The sequence below is a fragment of the Salmo trutta genome, chromosome 10, assembly GCF_901001165.1.
Source record: "Salmo trutta chromosome 10, fSalTru1.1, whole genome shotgun sequence".
In the NCBI taxonomy this organism is placed as follows: Eukaryota; Metazoa; Chordata; class Actinopteri; order Salmoniformes; family Salmonidae; genus Salmo; species Salmo trutta.
The window spans coordinates 10,086,178-10,107,973 of NC_042966.1; the positions used below are offsets into that span (position 1 = coordinate 10,086,178).

Below are 21,796 nucleotides of genomic sequence, written 5' to 3' on the forward strand. Positions count from 1 at the left end.
CACACACACACACACACACACACACACACACACACACACACCTCTTCCATTAAAATGAAGCCTCGGTGCAGCACCTGCTTTTTTCCCCCATTAAAATGAATCTAGGCCTCGGTGCAGCACCTGCTTTTAACACCCTCGGACAACAGGCGCTGACGGAATCACACCACAGCTCCTCAAACAAGTGGAGCATTATACAAAGCACACATGCTAAACAAAGGAACTACGTGGGAGTATTTTCTGTTTCTCTACAAAGGAAGGAGCAAAGCCGACTTCCTGGCCCTGTTGCCATCACTCCCACCACTTTCAGTATTACTATAGACAGAAATATACCAGGAGACTAATCACGAGAGAGCTGTTCAAGAAAGTGCATACAGACACGCGCGTGTGCGCTCAAAACGGGTACTCAATCAACACACAATTGTATGAATTTGTATACACTACAGTTCCTTGACCTTGATTAACCATTTCAATGAAAGCGTCCCGCAGAAATTCCAACTGCTGAATGGCTAAACCCTTTACAGAAGATCTGTAGTACTAGGGCATGTGCATACACCTCTGCACAAACAAACACACACTGTAGCGTACTTTAGAAATATATACATAAAAAGACTCACACTGCCAAGAAAGACAACTGTTTTTCCTCGAGAGAGTGTGTCTGTGAGAGCGTACATGTTCACGTGAGTGTATGCGTGCGTACGCTGAACCCCCTTGGTGCGAGTGACAGTCGCAGTATCAGGGTCTTGACCCCTGGTGGTGACCTCACTAGTGTCTGGGCTGTGTGGATGGAGAGAGGGACTGTGTGTTTGTGTGCAGGCCCTCTGGTTGCCACGGAGAGGCCGTGTCACACTCACTCAGCATCATTGTCCGACCCCTGACCCCTAGGCATTCCCATCAGCCACTCATGCAATGGGGCTGATGTAGGGCGGACACAACTTGTCCGAGTTGGTTAGGTATCCTCTTTCTTTATGGTTCAACTGACCATGGTTTTGGATCTGAAAATAAAGCGTGACCTTTATCAAGTGGTATTTCACGTTCCAATGGTACATTTGAGTCAATAACTTGGTTTTTACAATATTGCTTATCATTTAGTCTACGAAACAAATCAAACTTTGTCAAATCACTTTTTGAGCTGCTTCACCACAGGCATGTGGTAATGACAGTTACAAGAGGATACTCTGTGAGAGACAGAAACAAAGAGGAGGAGGACAGAGAGCGAGAGAAAAGCAGGACAGGGAAAAGCTGTTGGCCTTGCATTTCTGCCTGGTGGCACCTTGCAGGGCAATTTCAAGACTAAATGTGAAGGTGGCGACCTTGTGGCCCCTGCACGTCTCTCCATGCTTTATCTCATGATATGATGAGTTGTCACAACGCCTTGCAGGCTCTAATGAGCTGTAGTGGAGTTGAGTGAGGGGGGCAGGGGGACCGGGGGGGGCTGACAGCGTAGTGATGGATAGGGGTCCTCGCAGGCCCACAAATTCCAGAGCAAGCATAAAAAGCTGCCAGGGCACTGATCCCCTCCCAAAACGTGCCAGTGGCCCGCATCCAAGCACACACACAGAGACACCATGCAGAAAACACACACTGTGCAGGAGGAGTGGGAGGGAGGGAGAGAAAGAGAGGGAATGATTGGAGCTTGTGTGTGTGTTTGTGTGTGTAGACTTTTACATTATCTGATAAGTGCAAAAACAAAACACATGGCAACATCAAAATTATTGTCCACTATCACAATAGGTTTTATTGGCGTGATAGGATTTATTTTCATAAAACATTCAAGTTTACCTCTAAGGCGTTAAGAGTGCCCGCTCCAGGCAAAATATTATCGTCTCCAAGCGACACCCATATCACATCTCTGTTGCCAGTAACTACATTTTCCATCTCACTGTTAGCAGTGATGGAGATCAAAGTGAACATTCCCAAAGATACAGATCGTAGGTTACACATCAAATCCTAGTAACGATGCTATATTTTCATTAATGCAAGACCTTGGGGTCAAACGAGCAGAGAAACACATTACATACCATTTTGTGTTGGTTTCTTTACCAATACAATATCTTAAAGCGTAATCTTCTATGAACATACTGTATATACACTCTTAGAAAAAAGTGTTCCAAAAGGGTTATTTGGCTGTACCCATAGGAGAACCTTTTTGGTTCCAGGTAGAACCTTTTTGGTTTCAGATGGAACCCAAACGGGTTCTACCTGGAACCAAAAAGGGTTCTTCAAAGGGTTCTCCTGTGGGGACAACCAAAGAACCCTTTAAGGTTCTAGATAGCACCTTTTTTTTCCTAAGAGTGTACAGTGTCAGAATAAAAATACACACACGAACTTAGATCACCATATTTGAGTTAAAACTGGACAATTTCTGCAGCATTAAATACATCAACATTTTCCATATTTAGACGTGGAACCAACCCTCACTGTTGTGTTTGCACTAAAATACAATCTCAGTAATATCTCAATGCTGTGTTGGGGAAAAAATTAAAGAATTTAGGAAAGCGCCAGGCGATCAGTATTGCTATTCCAGACAGGGAGAAAAAAAATCAGCCCACTCCAAGGGCATCTTGCTCTAGAGACCGAGTCAGTATATTTAAAAGTTAATCTATTCACTTTGCTTCTGTGACATGCTTGCTGCTGATCACAGGACCTAACAAAAAATGTATCTGGGCCAAAGCCTGTGCTCTCATTCTCCATCTCTCTCTCTTCATTCATTCATACATACTGAAGTCTGTCATTTGTCAAATTTACATTTTGCAATATATCTTCTATATAACTTTGTCAACGTGATTTTAATAAATAATTGTCTAAAATGTATTTCATATTGAGTTTTATACAAGAGCAATGTGCTGTGTGTTTACATTTCCCCATTAGAATGTAATCATCTCTTGAGCTTTCCTACCTGAGTTGAAGTGGTGTCTAGAAGCAGTGATACTACAGTGCAGGAGCTACACTGAGTTCTGTCATCAGCTTTTGAAATGCAATCAGCGTTTTACATTTTCAGTTGAAAGAGGAGGCAATTATAATTTTGAATTAGACGGCAAAATTAAGAGAGGAATATGTTAATTTGTGGGTTATTTCAATTATATTTTCCATTTCATGGTTAGACGCGAGCATGATCAAATAATGCTTTGTCTAGGAATTACTATTCAGTTGGATAATAAGGTATGATCTTTTGATAAATAATACAAAGTAATACTGAACTAACTATTTTCATTTTAATTCATTAGTAAATAACTGTTTATAGATTTGAATAGCAATTTAAAACAAAATGGCAAATGCTGCTTTCTGTCTTTGGCCTGTTTCTGTAAATGTACACTGCTCATTAGCATATCCCCACACACACCTCCCAAACACACGCCAAGATCAAGAACACCCCCTCCCCGCACATAAACATACACAGCCACCTAAAAAAAAAATTGAAGCAAAAAGGAATATTTGAAAGGAAAAAGCTTTAAAGCAGATGACCACCAGCCTGCACTTACAGGAGAGGGAATACCCATCTGGCTCCCCCTTAATCACAACAACCATCATCTGAACCTCAAAGTTCAACGGTAACATAATCAAAAAGTGATGGAGAACAGGAATTGAGAGAAAGGGAGATGAAGAGAGACAGAGAAAGGAGGTAGGGGAGTGTGGTTTACTCACCCAGCCACTGAGATTCAGATGCCAGCAGCCGATCTGCTGGAGGAGGGGGACCCCGGGGGCAAGGACTCCTCCTTTGGCTCCCCTCTCCTCCGGCCCCGCTAAAACGCCCTCACTCGGGTACATGACCCCCCGCTTACTTTTCACCTGCCCCCCACTTCTCCTCCCTCACTACAGCGTTCAAAACCACTGGCCTTCCCTTTCTTCTTCACACTCTTTTTCCTCCTCCACTTCTTCTTCTTTGTCTTTTCTTAGCCTTCACTTCTTCTTCTCCCAAAGTGCTGAAGTGTGTGCGGCTGGGCATGTGTGTGTCCCTCAAACCGAGGCATCCTCATTGCGACACGAGTGGCCCATTGTTCCCAGGATTTTATGATTGGAGGATCCACAGACATTTGTGTCTGAGATGTGGCTCAGATGTGGCTCAGATGTGGCTCAGGGTCTGGGGCCTAGCCTGCCCCCCTACCTCCCCCAAAACAGCATGAGGATCCCCCAGCTTCCTCCACCACTCTCAGCAGCTCCTCGCAGCTTCCTCTCTCAGGAAAGTTTGTGCCGGTCACAAGAAATGAAAGCGAAAACACGAACCGAGAAAAAAATTATAAAGTGCTGCTTCTCAATGCACAAGTAACAAACGAGAAAAAAATACACAACAATATAGACAACAAAAATATTGTTATTACAAAACTCCCAGATTGCACACTTGTATATGTGTGTGTATGTGTGTGTGTGGGCTCTGCAGTCCCTCCAGGATGCCCAGAGTCGAACTGGCAGCTTGAAAAGCTTTGGCTACAACAAGGTAAAGTGAGCAAGGAAAGAGACAAAGAGAGAGGGGGAGAAAAAAGAACAAGACACAACATCCACAAAGGGAGGGCAGGCTCAGCAAAGTGTAGCGAACAGTCACTTATCCATGTGATACTGACAGTCCCCTCTCCAACCCAACTTTTCAGGGGGGAAGGAGGATACGAGAAAGAAATGTATTTGTCTTCATTTTGACATGGACGTGACATCTACGTGGGGTCTTCTTTCTGTTTTCCTTTTCTGTTTTTTTTCTGTCCAATAATACTGAAGATGGGAGGGTGAAGGATTCCACTGTTAAATCCTCCTGACCTCTCTGTGTGAGAAGATCAACTACGCAAGGCCTAAAGCCTCCATACCCCCTACTGCTCTCTCTGTCCTCCGTCTCTGAAACATTATCATCTTGAGATCATTTCCTCTGAATATTTGGGCCCCACAAACATGCTCCTGTCCCTAGCGCTTTCCAGGCTCTTACCACTTCCAGGGCCTTAGAGCAGGGCAAGCAAATGCAGGACATGTGCCTTTCACCAATTAACAAGTAGGGCGATTAACTAATTGCACAAGAACTTGCTTCACCAAGGTTTAATTTGATATTTTGAATGTAAAGGAAATATACAATTGTGGTTTTTAATAAATCTATCATTTCAATATGATTTAGTGACAAAAAAGTAGGTAGAGTTCCAAACACATTGTCACCTACCTGGTGACAATGAATCAAAAATATATTTGCAATAAAGGGGTGGCAGGTAGCCTAGTGGTTAGAGCGTTGGACCAGTAACTGAAAGGTTGCTGGATCGAATCCCTGAGCTGACAAGGTAAAAATCTGTCGTTCTACCCCTGAACAAGGCAGTTAACCCACTGTTCCCTGGTAGGCCGTCATTGTAAATAATAATTTGTTCTTAACTGACTTGCCAGGTTAAATAAAAACAAATACATTAAAAAAAGGGGCAACTGAAAAAGCATATTTTAATATCTGAGCAACAATAAGATGTAGAAAAATGACAACAACGGAAGCAACAAAAACATGGCATGGCTTTTTTCCCCATATTTTATTTCAATTTTCTTTTTTTGCCCTGCTCTTCTCTGGCGTTCGCCAGAGGCCCTTAATGCCAAAACAAAGCCCCGGGAATGTCCTTTACATGGCTCCCACAAAAGCAACGAGGCACCGGCTTGACAAGTAAAAGAGCCCCAACAACGTGGCGGCTAATTGCCTTCCCTCCCTCCATTCAGCTCGGCCGCCACACTCCCGCGACCTCCTTTGTCCCACGTGCACTTTCTTAAGTAAACTGCCAGTTCACCCGCAAATGATGGACAGCTCCCAATCAGCCGGCCACAATGGCAACAGTGCGACCAACAGGAGAGACGACCCCTCTGAAAAAAGAGAGAAATAAAAGACCCTCTATCCCACTCCACTGTCTCCGGTGTACACACTAGACCAAAAAGTGTGCAAGAAAAGAAACGAAAGAGAGGAAACCGGAATGGACAACAATGGATGGCGACCGTTACAAATCCTGCTCATTTGGACTTAACTTTGAGGAATACAAGACTGGACACAAAATGAAAATGATTGGCACACACTCAAAGAGATGCCCCTAATCTAGGCACATTGTTTTGTGATAACATACCATGATAATTGATTTAATAGAATATTTACAGATAATACAAATTGAGTTTCATGATTTAAAATTAAATTAAAATATACATATTTCAAAATTATTTGAGAATAACAACAACTAAAATGTATAAAAAAAAATAATACATAAGAAACTGAATAAAAAAGACCTGATATTTAGTTATTAATAGTACAATGCACTTCACTATTTTCATTACCTTAATCATAATTTATATGATTTATGATCAATATATTAATACAAAATAATAAATATAATTTTAAATTAAAGTTGACCATGTCAGACTGTCAGACAAAGCAATCAAACACTGCCTTTCAACCTGTCACTTAGCAACTAAACTATTAGAAATTGCCAAATGGAAGACATACAATAATGTCAACAAACTCCAATAAAAAAAAAAATATTTACAGCCAGACAAGCCAACTTACATTAGTTGAACAATAAAGCACAGGAGATAATAAATAATGTTGAAGTCTTACCATTTAAAAGAGCTGTATTTGGGATGCTGCTCGGTTCCTGGTTAAAACAAGCATGCTGGCGCTCATGGTAGCGCACAGACTTCAACAAGACGCCCATCACCATGTCATCCACTAATCCACTGGGGGGCAGCACCTCATCTACGGCAGCCCCTCGCAAACCAAACGCCTGATCGGCTGAGTCGATAACACACCAGCCCAAAGAAGAGGGAAAAGGACCGGTCGAGCACCAGCCAGCGATGGCAAGCCCATCCAGGTCCGACAGAGGAGAGCGAGCGAGCGGCCAAACTGGGCTGTTCACACTCAGCCCCCTCATTCATTCACACACACACTCTCAGGCAGCGTTGCTCTCCTCCACGTCTGACCAGGAGTCCCTCTCTCTCCCCCTCGCCCATCTTCATATCCCCCCTAATAAGCTCCTTTGTGTCCATCTCTCTTTCTTTGATAAGTTGAAAGAACAACAAAAAGAATTGAGAGAAAGAAGTGAGGGAGAGGGAGAGAGAGGCTATCCTTCCGCGGCTTGGTAGACATAAAGGTACTCGAGTCTTCTATAGGAGTTTCCCTAACTTGGCTAAACTCAAGCAGTGGGGTGTCCCTCGTCATGTTATTAATCCTCAATGCTAGCTACGCTCCATTCACTAGGAGTAGGACGAAATAAAACGCAAAGTCAAAAAACACAACACAGGGCAAAAATAAATGTTTTTAAAAAGCCAAAGAAAGTAATCCGATCGGGCAGCGAGTGTGTGGTGTTATGGCCAAATTGCCCCCTGGTCCTGCCTGCCGGTAGCCACAGATTTTGATGAAGAGACCCAGTAAAATACGATACCAAAAAGACCAACCAGACATTTATTAACAAAAGAGCCAGTCGCACTGTTAAAGCTTTGCAACCTCCACTGTCTCCCTGTAATCTCTAAAGACAACAGAAAAGAAAAATCAGCCCCGGCTCCAAAGTCAAACAAAGCCAGAAGACAAGCCAACAACAGCAGTTAACAATAACAAAAACACTAAGAAATTGAAACAAGCCGGTATGGTTCCTAGCGAACTTGCAATAGGAAATTAAGCCCGGACAACTGGTGGCTTGAAGAGAGGAAGCCCACTCTTAAAGCCGTGATCCGACCATCCACCATACCACCGCTGTGAGCCTTTTAACCATAGCAGAAAAAAATTACTATTGATCTTCAAATGGCGATAATTTAAAAGATCAAAAAGATTAAACAAAATCAAGAATGTGCTGACTTACCATGTTACTCTTTTTTTTTGGTTGCAACTTTTATTTTAAAAAATATATATATTTGCTCAAAGATGAGGCATCGGAGGTGTCAAATTTTTGTAGCCGTCTCTTGATCGTATTACTTCTGCAGTCCTGGTTTCCAATGCGTGTGAACTTTTTCCGTTTCTCTTTTATTTTGTTTGTGGTACCTAGCTTTTTTTCCTTCCTTAAGACTTTAAAAGCCTTCAGCTCAGTAAACCAGCACAAATTATCTTGCCACCTTGCGCAGCTCTGATGCTTTGGCCGCTAACTTTGGAAGGCCCTTTACTACTGCATCAAAATTAGCATTGTCAAAGCAGTTAATGAATATTAATATTGTATTTGTCATTGGAGCTGGCCCATTGCTGAACTCCAAGTCATCCATCAGGGACAAGATTAAGCACACAATTATTTCTGACTGACAGGGACCAAATCTGGGAGATTTTTTTCCTCCAACAATTTAAAGAAAAAGACAAAACATCATCTTAAGGTGCCTCCCTGGAGACAAGAGACAAGATTAATACACTTTTAATGAAGCAAGATTTCATTGTGCGTGAGCTGGAGGAACGTCAGAAAAAAAGGATGTTAGAAATATTCTGACTCACGATTTTAACCGTTTTTACTGAAAGGACTGAAACCACAAATTACAAATATTTTCTGTGACAGCAGTCAAAAATTATGATTCAAGTACTATTATAATTTTTTTGATAGAATCTGAATTCTAATTAACATTTCTCCCTCCTTCTGGAATACTTTTTCCTCAGGGCTTTCTAACATGAGTTGGAATGAAGAGGAATGAGAGATATAAACACAGAATAGTAAATAATTCCTGCACAAATTTGACATGAAACATTAATCAAAAACCTGGACCTCCAGCGCTCTACGCGGAGCCCGACACAGTGCCGATCACCGTGGACCACACAGGCAGCCTTCCACTACCACCCGCTACCACCATTTCAACTAAAACCGGGAAACCCTTTCCCTACACCATCAGAACAACCCGCTTACACCATTACAGTTCAAACTAAGGAACCTTTTCCCAACAATCTGAAATACAGTACCTACAACCCGGGACGTATATCAAACAACATGTCTGAAGAATCACATATTTTCTAATCGAGACTGGCCAGAATAAATCCAACTCGTAATAACATATATATATATTTTTAAATACAGTGCCTTAATCAACAGCATTCTTACCTGCACCTGACTCGCTGAGAAATTAGCCAGGTAACATGCCATTTAGTTCAGTCCTACTCTTAATCCAATATCCATTGTAATTGCTTTTGCATGTTTTTGAAGAGCGAAAAAAGCACAGATCACACACAATTGTTTTTTTTTGTCTTCTCACGCTTGAGGCTTAAGATTTTGAACAAACAGAAAGTGAACTCTACAGTGCGATACCGGTTCTTTTCACCATTCTTTGAGGTGCTTTCGCCGCTTTCCCTGCTTTTCCTTTCCCGTTATCCGTCAGGGGTCGACCCAAATAGGAACCTTTTTTTAGGGCACGTTTGGAATTTCTTTCTATCTTTTCATGGAAAATACAACTTTGAAATATAGTAAAAAGGCGCCAAGGGGGGTGTACGAAAAATGACAGATGTGGGGCATTAATGCCACCGGCCCTGTGAATTGGTGCAGGTCGGGGGTCAAGCTATGGGCACACCTTGGGGTGTCGGGCCCCTGTCGACCACCCTGCAGGACCCCTAATACCATTAGCAACCCTTAGATGAACATAAAAAATTGGGCTTTTGTTCTCAAGGTGCTGATCCGACTCCAACAGCCCAGCGGCACTACCACCCCAAAATACAGATGGTAGTGTCTTCTATTGAACTGAAGAAAGCAGCACAGGACCGCTCAATATCAACATTTTACGGCGCCTCAAAAAGCCGCAGGCATTGGTGTGATTGTTTTCGGGTGTTTTTATTTTTAGATAACTTTGCAGTATATACCTTTAATTTTCATAAGAGCTTTATTATATCTGACCTCACAATGAGTTTAAAATATCATATTTTGATATTGTAAGCTTTAAAAATGTATGATCATGGTCAATAAAAAAAAAAAGACCAAATGCTATATTTAGAGTTTTAATTTACCTTGGGTTGTAATTGAGCTGTAAAATATAACCAATTTAGCAATATTAAATGAAGATATGGTTAATATTACAAATACAATTGTGTGTTCCTTACAATGCATTTGGCAATTTGAGATTGACAAATGCTGGTCTATATGTCTACTTGAGCATACATTCATAATAATAATAATAGTAATAATAATATCAATTATAATTTTAGCATACAATAACACATTGCAATTGCATGAACACAGACACACAGCCCAATTAATTAGGTGTTCACTGGGGCCTGTCTTTAAGATTAAACAGCAAGTAGAAAACCACTCCATGTCTTAATGCATGTTGAGAGTTTCTAACAGGTCCAATCTAGGTGAGTAGAAGGAAAGAGGAAAGGAGAGGGGAGCAGGCAGCTCTGTGGCCCAGCGTGATCACATCAGCACTAGTATCGAATTAACTCTCCGACTTTGAAACTTATTGATCTGCTATTAAGACACTAGTGAACTTGATGAAGTGAGTGCTGTAGGTGACTCGGGGACTTCAAAGTCTCGCGCGAGCCACATAAAACAAGCCACTTTGATCCCCCTTGCCTCGGATCTGGAGAGGGGCTTCTGAGGAACCCCCCAATTCGTCTCCTCTCTCTTCTACTCTCCTCTCTCCCACTCACCCGAGGCCCGGGCTTCAGTACCGGCTCTCTCTTTCTCTCCATCTCTCTCTGGCAGCCTGGAGAACTGGCACAGCACTACTGTACAACCACACACTGTTAATTGCGCATATTCAAGGGAATGATTAACATGGAGAATACAGTAGCTTTTACAGTGGTGCAGATCTCCTGTCTGATTCACACAAACACTTACATGAAAACACACACACACACTGTTTGACTGCATGCTACGATGCATCAAAAAAATACACATTCATGTCGGCTACACTGCCGGTTCTAAAGATGTCACCATTAAAATTCACTGCTGATAAGGAAGGGAATCTCATGACCGAATTTACAGTATTTAATATTGTAAGGATAAGATATAGCATTGCTATTGTGTGGCGAAACCCCCCCCCCTCCCAAGGAAAATCTTCACACCCATATTAGAAACTGCAGAACGCCAATCGTACCTGGGATTTTCTTTTCTCCTTTTGTGCCACTGGGTGGAGGTAGTAGTTAATGTTTTCAGTTCATGCTAAATCACAATTACATTTTGAGATATAAACAAATCCAGACATGCCCACGGAACACCATATTTTCCGGGCAAACCCTCTATAGAGCCTACTTTAAATAACATAACACAAAAAGCAGTGTCTAACTCACTCACTAGAAGCTCTATCTGCTGTCTCTCTCCATTCCACTATTAGAACGGCTGGAAAATGGTTTTAAAAAACCCCACTGGTTCTGCCTCCAATCCTCCACTAACCCACAAGGGCCGAGTAAAGTAAATATGAATGGCTAAATGAAGGACCGGACAGTGTTTGCGCTTAGGCTCCAGTGCTCAAAAGGTGTGTGTGTGTGTGTGTGTGTATAAGTGTGTGTGTGGCTGCACTTGGAGTGCCAGGGCTAAGCTGTGTCTGTTTAATTAAGAGGTGTAAACAGATGACAAATATGAGACAGTTAAACATTTCATGTGTGTTTATCTCTCCCCTCTCGCACTCATTTATTTAGTTCAGAGAAGATTCTAGAGTGGGTGGTGTTAAAGACTGATGGGAGAGACGGCGTCGGATTAAAACGCAGCCGCCACGCTACCGTGACAGTCAGCAGGCAACAGAGAGAAATTTCCTGACAATTGTTTTGACATTTTTTACTGTTCAACTAAATTCTGTTTGATAAAAAAAAAGAGAGGGATTATACAATGAATTGAATAAATTCAAATACTTATGCTGCTATGCAGCTGTTGTTATAGGCAATAATTACATTGGTTTCAATTTTGATGACATTATGACATTGAATGACAAAACATTGGAATTAGATTTTCTATTTCAAACAGTATCAAGTGAATTGACAATATAAAAGTGCAATTAATATTGCTAGAACGTTCATGACCGCATTCTCCTTGCAAGTAAGATCACCTGACAATGTTTTTATGCTTCCTATCTCGCATTGATGTATATTGCCAAGAGTCAATGTCAAATCGGAGCTGTGCAACACCCGCAGTAAATGCAGAACGAACAACGCCTGCGGCACACGCATCCTTTTCTTAACCCACTTGCAATATATAGCTCAAAGTTATCATTTCCATTGTGACAATGTTAAAGTCAAAAAAAAGATGTTTGGGGGGTGGATAGGGGAAGGAGAGGCATGAGAGGCAGGAGAGAAAAAGCAAAAGAAGAAGGAGAGGGAGAAAAAGAAGAAGAGGAGCAGGAGGAGGAGGGGAAAAAAGAGCCCTGTGCCACGAGCATATATAAGAGAACTTTCACCAATTAGTGGGGAGAAACGGGAGAGGGAGCTGCCGCAGAGCCGGCACTCAAAGAGCCAGGCCTCGCGGCGGAGCTGTCATGTCGGCAGGATTGATCAACAGGCCTGCTATTTCTAATGGCATGTTGTCATGAAGCCGCAGCCATGGGGAGCCACCTGCCTCAGTCCTCCTAGACAGCAAAGTGTATGTGTGTGTGTGTGTGTGTGTGTGTGTGTGTGTGTGTGTGTGTGTGAGAGTGTGTGTGTGTGTGTGTGTGTGTGGATTTGAGATTGGGTTGGGGGGTATTGCAGCAACCATATATACCTATTCCGTGCCAGTATATCTTTAACTAACAATTTGAGAAGGGCCTCAATTCCTCCTCCCCTCTCTTCCTTCCTACCTTACCCATCCCTGAAGTGTTCAAATGTGACAGGTGCACCTGTACTGTTGTAATCTCACCTAGTCCAGCCAGACAAAGCTTGTGTCAGTGCAATGACTTGCAAACATGAAAATGTATAATATTGTTTTAATTTCTATTTCCATTTGATAATAATAATACATTAAATCAATTTAAACCTCTCAGCTGTTCAACTTGTATTGTTAATAGGAGTAGGAGTTAATAGGAGTGAAATTAAAATACAATAAATAGAAGATGAGTTTCTGCTAAGAAGCAATTTTTTTTCCATTTTCATAACAAATCGGAAGTACCCATTTCATTGAGCTATAAATTATTGTCTCAATCAAGAGGCTATGATAAGCTGCATTAAGTATGCAAAAAAATTATATACTATAAAGCATCTTATTTGATTAAAGCTCATTTACTGAAAATCTAGCCAATTTTAAAACATTTTTGTATAATTTAAAACGGTTCTGGGAGAAACGACGCAATCAAACAAAGGAAATCGCTCAATAAAGAATTAGTCACGTTGCTCCGTTTTTCAGTAATGTGGCAACAGTAACTAGAAGCCTTGCTTAATTTCTAGCCTCCACTGCAACACAAGTGTGGCCTCACTAACGATATAAAGTCAAATAAAAGTTACAGAACTTTCGAGTTCAAGGTAGCGCTAGCTACTTGGAGTGTATGTCACGTACAGGTAACCTTTTTATCGGGCCTGCCTCTGGTCTCATCAGTCGATTAAATTCTCTGCCCGCGGCAGTGGCTTAGCCGAGGGACACGGACCAATAGAAAAATATTTCATTGTGTTAGCATTTCAAATGGCGAGTTGAGGGTGGGGGGGTTGGAGAGGTGGGGGGAAGAAGCGCAAACCGATCATTGCCAGTGGAATTAATTGGCTATTCCGAGAATAATGTCCCTTACCCATGATCCTCGGAGGGCCGAACGCTAGCGGAGGCCACTTTTTTTGTTCGGTGTCTTCAAAAAGAGGACTGCTTGGGGGTACTGACCGTATTAGGGTTTTAGCTCAGTCCCCTAAAGGCCGGGTGAAATAATCAGAGGCGCTGAACCAAACTCGGCTAATCCGCACCCTAATTAAAAACTCAGAACCCCATTACACCTCACCGTAATGCCAATCGAAAAATAAATACTTTTAAAGAAATAAAATGGAGTGAAAAAAAAGTCGGAACATAAAGAGAAAGAATAAAACAACGATATATGCAGAGAGAATTTTAGAACAATGGACTGCACTAGGCTTTCAGCCAACACTCGATAAATGGCTCAAGATGGAGCTACCATGGTGGTGCTTCTATCCTTTTATTCAAGGGGATTTGGGTTTGAGCTCTGTTACACATCGCCCAAGCATATGCAATGACCCTAACTGATATCGGTGCATCTTTTAACCATATCTTAATCTAACCTTTTTAAAGCTCTGTGGCTTTTCAGACTCAAAACAGCATTAGGAATGAGCATTGTTTGGAGCAGGGGGGAGGCCGCCCTGGGAGACGATTCCACAGAATTGTTGGGCCTGGTCCGGGGCAGAAGCCCTCTGGATAAACAGCTGCTTATGCGCACGAATCAGCAACTCTATAGAGCAAAGTGGGAAAACAAAACACCCCCCCCCCCAAAAAAACAAGATCCAGATTAGGGGGGAGAACCATCCCAAATGCTCTATCTCTCCATATCGACCACTTTGGGTCTATAGTATGCAGTTTGTCGATTTTATCCCCCCCAAAGACGGACGGGCGAATTCGCAGTGGTCCCCATTACACGCCTCTCCTTCGCTCATTGTGAATTCAGTCAACGAAGTCAATCTTATTAACTTCCGCACTGGTTCACACATGACATTTTCTTCAATTTTCTCGGCAACATCAAAAACATCAATTAGCAGCTGGAAAATGGGAAGGAGCGAATGACAGAGTCCGATAACAGACTTATTTGAAGCTGAGGGTAAATCTATTCTCCGGTTTCTGAATGTGTTCATTACAATTGCATTTTCAAAGAAGACCTCCAAATAGCAAAGAAATTAAACGTATCTTCTAGAAATGTCCAGAAATTGTTTTTTGTGTGTTTTTTTAATCCTGTGTCTATCTCTCGGCCTCAGCGGGCAACACAAAGCATAGTGGTGCCGCATTTTCCCTCTCTCATTATAACAGCTCACAACTTCCTCCATAGAACTTGAAACCCTGTAATGCCAAATCCAACCCGGAAAATAACAATTTTAAAGAAATGTAACATTTTCCTATGATGGATGGAGTCTCAGATAAAAATAACCCTTTAACTGACCTATTGTCAAATACAAATATAGACCGACTGTATAATGATTTAACAACTACTTTTATTTTAAAATAGTGATTAAATACACCAGATATCATATCACATGGCAAATCTGAGGGAAAAATATGTTTATTGAGTTTTATTGAGTTGGTTTTTACCCTAATCCTATCTTAAATTAAAGTCTAAATAAGTGAAGACTTCAATAACCAAAATTCACTGTACTGAGAAGTAGTCTTGCAATGTATGTGGCATGGTATCACACCCCCTCATAGTTTAACCTTGCTTTTAAATGCAATATATCCTTCCCCTTACTGGATCCTGGATACTTGAAATGCTATAAAAAAAAATATTACCATATTAAATATCATACATCAACTCATTTCAATTGATAATTTCCTGCTTTTTTACATCACGTCACAAAGTGTGTCGAAATATGAACCTGCACATTAAAAAAACATTTCTTAGCTCAACTTTTCCCCTTTCGCAACATTGATGAACATGTAACCCAATAAACTAAGTAAAAGGCAATTTTTTGCTGATATCCAAAAATCGTCAGACGGCTTCCTCATGCTTGAGTTACATCTCCGAGGGGGTGAACAAAAGCAACTTTAGTGGCTGCGGAAAGACACCCGTAATGCTATGGGGGAGAGGGCCGATCACATACAGAGATGCGCGGATCATGTTCCTCCGGCCCATTGATTTATGATCTTTTGACATTATTTAGTTGCTTTTTATTTTCTTGCCCGTCTTTCTTCCACGTCACAAAAGACAGGGATGTCCAAACAAGCGACGGTGGGGATATCTACTATCTGTCAAAAGAGCAGGCTTTTCCCGGCACTGAAGCAGTGGAGTGCTCTGACAGTGCCGAGAATCATCGGGATGAAAATATCACTCTTTATAATGGGGCTAATCAGATTTCGGATGCTATTTGCCTTCTAGCCATGGGGAGACGAGTGGCGTAGAGCAAAAGGGCTGTAACCAATACACTTCCCCTAGTCCATCAGAGTCCACTATCTGTCCGCACCTCAAAAAGAAGGCCTTTAATGAGGTTAGATCCATTCGAGGTGTAGCTATAGGCTATAAATCACACTGATACGGAAGAACACAACTTTAAATGTATGGTGACACATCTACCTGAATTTCTATGTACAACATTGTAAATATGGCTAAAACAAACAAGCTGGCTAAATGCAGAATGAAATGAGTAGAGGTGCATTTGTAATACCTCTGCTAGATGAATGCTGAACATACAGAAGTGATCATTTCCATTAAGCAGGGATTTGATCATCTTTCCCATGTGCTTTCACAGGCCTGTTGCAGATTAGATCACTGTGAAAATGGTCAAATGGTTCTGTTTATCTCCCTGTAATTATTTTGATGCAGATGACAGAGATTGTTTGTGCGGCTGTGTGTAAGGCTTGATGACGCGCACAACCACACACACACATACACAGACAGTGAGATAAAGACCTCTGCATGGACAAAGCTGAGTGGCGCCTCTAAATACCATTAACCCATTAGATTGTTTTAATAAAAACCTTACAAAAGGACTCATAGTAAGTGATTTGTAATACTGTTTTAGGTGAAGGAGCAGGTCCAAGCACACACAATTACTATAATCAAGTCAAGTAATGACTGACAGTAATGTTCTTGTGACGTGACACAAATTGACTTTCAATGAGGTAGAAAAACAGACAAACTGGGCGACCACGGCATGGCGTTTGCTATGCTAGCAGAGAGTGCTTCAATCAGGGCCACCCGCACATCTCCCACGGCATCAATTGTAAGGGAGAATTCACATTGGTTGTTCTTCACAAAACATAACTATCAACCACTATCAAGTCAAACTATTTTTTGAAGAGATCTCCATCATATTTTTCCCATTACCTGTACATTGACAGATGTAAATAATGCTGTCTTTTTATACTAACATCTTTTATTAGCCTAAGGAGTTATTAAAACATGTTGCAATAATAGAGGACCATGGCATTCTGTTCAATTCATTCAATTCCATGCATTTTACAAGCAAGCAATTCAGCTTTCTTTTGTGTGGCGCAATTGGTGATACAGTACACTTCCATGATGTGAATTGCTTTGTAAGTAAGGATGTATTATGAAAGGAAAATGACATGGGCAAGAGACGGTGGTAATATTTTTCCTTTTCGAGACTATAATACATGGCATCCAGGTCAGGATAACCAATAACATACACAAAGCACTAACCCTGACTCTCGTTTTTTAAGTGTTCATAGGTCTAGGTCTATATATTCCTGGTGTTTTTTAACAAACATTGCTTATTTTAGTTAAATGCTCTTCACAGACCGTGCTTATTTGAGACCAAAACTAGCGATCAATTGTAGAGTCGTGACTCTTTATAATCACTTCTATATCCAGTCCATTAAAGTTTGGCCGTGTCACTTGATTACTACCTTTTGTATCTACCTTTCCAATTACTTTTAGAGTTTGGGATTTACAAATGTGCGCTTTCATGTCCCGTGTTAGCAGATAAGTTGCTGCTCCTTGCCATGAAAGCAGCATTTTAATGAGCTGCACTAGGGTTAATTGGTTCGCTAAGATCCCAGAGTCATGTGTCTCAATATGAAATTAAGCCAATTCTTGGAGTTTCCACAACTTATTTAATTACAAACACTTCAGCCCAATTTCTATTTCCCACAGAGTTGAAAAAACGGCTGTGTTGATCTGACCCTGTCTGCTTGTTTGTTTATGCTGGTTGGTCTTACCCTGCCTTCCCATGATTCCTGACACCGTCATATGTTCTTCATTGATAGCCCATGGTGTACTTTCAGATAGGCAAATAAACATGATCCAGTGTAATGCGTAGGTGCATAAGTGTGGGGGTCAGAAAATGGCACGAGACACCAATATGATTGGTCGATTTAGTATTCGTCCTAGAATTTGGTAGCTACTGTTTATAATTATGTTAAATATTTGGAAGAAAAAAATAACATCTCTCACACCTTTCCACACTCTCCATCTTACCACACACACACAGTCCCCCCCCACACACAACAGCTAATCCCCCCTAAAAGACTGTTCCAGTCACTTGCTATTAGGAACTACATGAGGTGAATCTGCCCGTATAAAATGCCTTGTAATTAACACTGGTGCAAACGTGTTAAGGTTACCCTCTGGTAGAAGGGGTTCAGTACTCTTGGCATTGTAATTACGGGTTCCCCACAACGCACCAACCATCTCACTTAACATCGCTAATTCAATCCATCTTCATTTCCCCAGCACCACCCATCTCATTGATGGATAGCTATCATTAGAGGGTGACAAAGCACTGAAATGACTGAGGCGTGTGTGTGTGTGTGTGTGTGTGTGTGTGTGTGTGTGTTGTGCCTAATGCCGGGGTGCCGTGCAGGAGGACGCATCCTCTCAGACACACACTATTGCCTTCTAACAGTGGACCTACACATTACCAAGGGGTGTGGAGAGATGGGACAGAGCGAATGCTTTTGGGTCAGAGAGCAGGATGCATACTGGAAACACATACATAAAAAGCACACATATATTTGAGCATACACACACCACTAGACTTTATGGGCTCTGTCATACCCACTGCATCATTACACAACTCACAACCAGTCGGCCCGAAAGCCTCACTAAACAGTGTGTCGCACTCAAACGGGCACATGCGCACACACTGTACAAGGCCAACAGCTCCACACGAAGCGACGCTTGTTTGTAAAATCTTTAAAATAATAATTAATGTGAACATAATTAAGATCCTACATACTTGTTTAATGACCCGCAATAGGCCTATCTCTTATTACACGTGGGCATCTGAAAATCAACAACCCATTCGGCCTACAATGTGGGATAAAAGAGAATAAACAACTGAGAAGGAGGTGAAAAGGAACAAATGCCCAGAAGAGCGAGCCCCGCTGACGTGTGGCTATAGCAGCCAGGCAGCCCTGCGCTCAGCTCAATGTGATTATCTCCTTTCTGGCTGCAGGTTTCGGGGTCAGCGGTGCCACACACACAAGCCTGGCCTTGCCATTTCAATGATTGAATTGAATCCGGAGCTCTCAATCAATTGTGTTCAGTGACCCCAGAGACGCCACTGTGGAGAATGTCCACCACCGTCTCACCGTCCTGGGGGGGAGCCTAGGCCTACATCAAGCCCCTATCCATTAACCAGGATCCGGTGCCACCGGGTTGAGTAGCTCAAAATGGCTGCCACACCAGGCAGCGGCGCTTCATGTTTTTACCCGGAGACATGGGGCCTACTGTGGGAGGTTTGTTTTGTTTTTTCTATTAGCAGGGATTTAAAAGGCATTTTGACACCTGGAGTTGTAGGCACTTCCACAAAAGTCACAGACACTCGGTTTTACTGTCAAACTCGACACAGAGGTTCACATTCAGGTGATGCTGCCTGACTGAATGTGGGAGATTCTCAGGCTTGTGCTCTCTTGTTTTGTTGGCTTGTTGTGAGGGAGGAATGTGTTGCTACAGCCTCCAAACTCAGCATTCACACAAATACAGCACACACACACACACAACCTATTGCTCACACTTACATACGCACTCAGACACACCTTGCATCCATACACTCCCACTATTAAATCACCCTCAGACAACTCTGCAATCATGCAAATACACACTAGTACATCAACGAAACCCATGCATGTACTCATATACTCACAGCAACACACTTACAGTCACACACACACACACACACACACACACACACACACACACACACACACACACACACGTAGGCCTAGGCCTATGTACTGTATTCCAGTGGAGGCTGCTAAGAGGAGGATGACTCATAATAATGACTGGAATGGAGTGAATGGAATGGTATCACATGGTTTTCATGTGTTTGATACCATTCCATTCAGTCTATTCCAGCCATTATACTCCATTCCAGACATTATTATGAGCCGTCCTCCCCTCAGCAGCCTCCACTGCTGTATTCCCTGATACACTCCCATAGACTTCAGTGCTGGCCTGCCTGCAGATCCTGCAGTTTGTTTAGCAACACTCCATTTGACGACACCCGAAGGGTGCAATTAAGTCCAATTAGAGCCTGTCGGTTTTATTAAGAGGCAAAAGCTGGCCAGGCTTGGGGGCAGTGAGGGGAGCAGGGGGAGCTACAACAGCACCAAACTGCTGCACTGCACACAGCCAGGCTGGCTGAGGAGAATAGAGCCATTACTCCGAGGAGAAGGGCAAATGCCAGTAGACGTCAGGAAAAAAAAACAGACAACTGAAAGACAACTAGACGACTCGGCTGCCAATGTAAACAGTGGAGGTGTGGAATAACAAAAAAGGTTCATGTTCACCAGGTTCAAAGATATTTGCTGTCAGTCCAAGACTCGTCTTTAACCAGCCCGGGGTCAGCAGGTGAGCTGACCTCAGATGCTCTGGTGATTACATCATCAGGGTAAGACCCCGTTTGGCACATTGAGAGAGATAGTACTGTAAACAGCTGCTCTATCCTTGAGGTGAGATAGGTCGTACTAGCAGTCAGACAGTACTGTGCGCCAGGCTAAGCTATACTGTAATGCTGAGTGATCAAACTATAAATAACTTAAAATTGAATAATTAAACTGTATTTTTACGACAGATGATTTATCAAATCGATCAATATATGATAAAAGTAGTAGTCTATAAATGCTGAAATCTGACAGCAAAAACGCCTGAAATGCAGATGTCACAAACCAATTTGGGAGGGGGTCCATACAGGAGTTATGTGACCATTCCCTGGGATACTTATGTTTAAATAGCTAAATACTACAGCTGTGATGAAACAAAACACTGGCGCTGCTTTCATCGGATCAAAAACATTTTCCACGTTTTCGTCCGACCCCATGTTTACAGATCGCTATCGTTCCGTCTTCGTCATGTTTTGCGCTTGGACATGTTTCAAAAGACGAGGGCTTTTTATCTCGCCTCTTGCTGTGAGGCAATTTGCTCTTAATGGCTTTCAAAACAGGAAGCCCAACAACAAAAACTGGAAAGTGAGCATGCTTCTCTACCAGCCCCTTCAGTAGGCATCCTTCCCAGTGTTGGGGTATAGTATTCTAATAGTGCACCACAGTGTTGCCAACTGTGTCAGTCACAATGACAGTACAACTTAATATTCCAGCTCGATATCAAATTAAAGTCTGTACTATACTGTTTATGGCATTCTTAGGCATTTACTGTTGTGTATCCACAACCTAATCCCCTGCCTCCTCTATGGAATCCATGCCCACTGAGTGCCCTGGACATGCCATGAGTAGATTTTCTGTGGCCCAACAAAAAGAGCCCTTAAAGACAGCTAGCTACACACGCTTCCTCACAGTTGGATAAAACAAACCTTAACCGCACAACTCAACCTCACAAAATAACTGATTTTGATATCCTGAAGTTGTTTTTACTACTCTCCTCTCTCTCTCTGGGTAAAAAAAGTATATAATTTTCTGAAAAAAAGAAGAAAAAAAAGAATATATCCTTTCTCACTCCCTGTGTGCTGTTTCCGTGTGTGGAAGTGTTCCCTTCCATTGATTTTTCCCAGCCGGGGCCCTTCCCAACACTAGGCGCTTCCTTGACGGTGTCATCTTCAGCGCCATTCTTCCTTTTAACTGTGCTTTACTCAAGTGGTGTAGTGTACTAAACCGCCAGAGAGGAGGGGGGAAGAAAGGAGGAGAAAAACTGATACATGCGCTTCAAAGTTTCATCTATTGATTTCTGTTTGATGCAGATTGGGGGGGGAAGAAAGAAAGAACAGTTCACAGCTGAGGAGATTCTTTTTTGATCACCGCTACAGTGGTGGTGTTTGGTAGTAGGGGTAGTAGTTATAGTAGACAGAGATGTGCGTCTGTCTGGGAATTCCTTTGTTCTGCGCTGTGTAGAGTTCATACCCAGA

General features: G+C 42.2%; 1 protein-coding gene across 32 annotated transcripts in view; it reads right to left on the reverse strand.

Annotated features, from left to right (window-relative positions):
- LOC115201081 (transcription factor 7-like 2) overlaps nucleotides 1–21,796 on the reverse strand; it is a 96,383-nt gene that overhangs the window by 21,608 nt on the left and 52,979 nt on the right. The window contains exon 1 of one of the 32 annotated variants that reach the window (XM_029764350.1): nucleotides 3,643–3,792. The exons of 30 other annotated variants lie outside the window; for them this stretch is intronic. In XM_029764350.1, coding sequence (XP_029620210.1) covers nucleotides 3,643–3,765 — 123 coding nt within the window. In that variant the 5' untranslated portion in view covers nucleotides 3,766–3,792. Of the gene's footprint in view, nucleotides 1–3,642; nucleotides 3,793–21,796 lie in introns of those variants that run through there. One more of the 32 variants, XM_029764355.1, reaches the window with a different exon arrangement.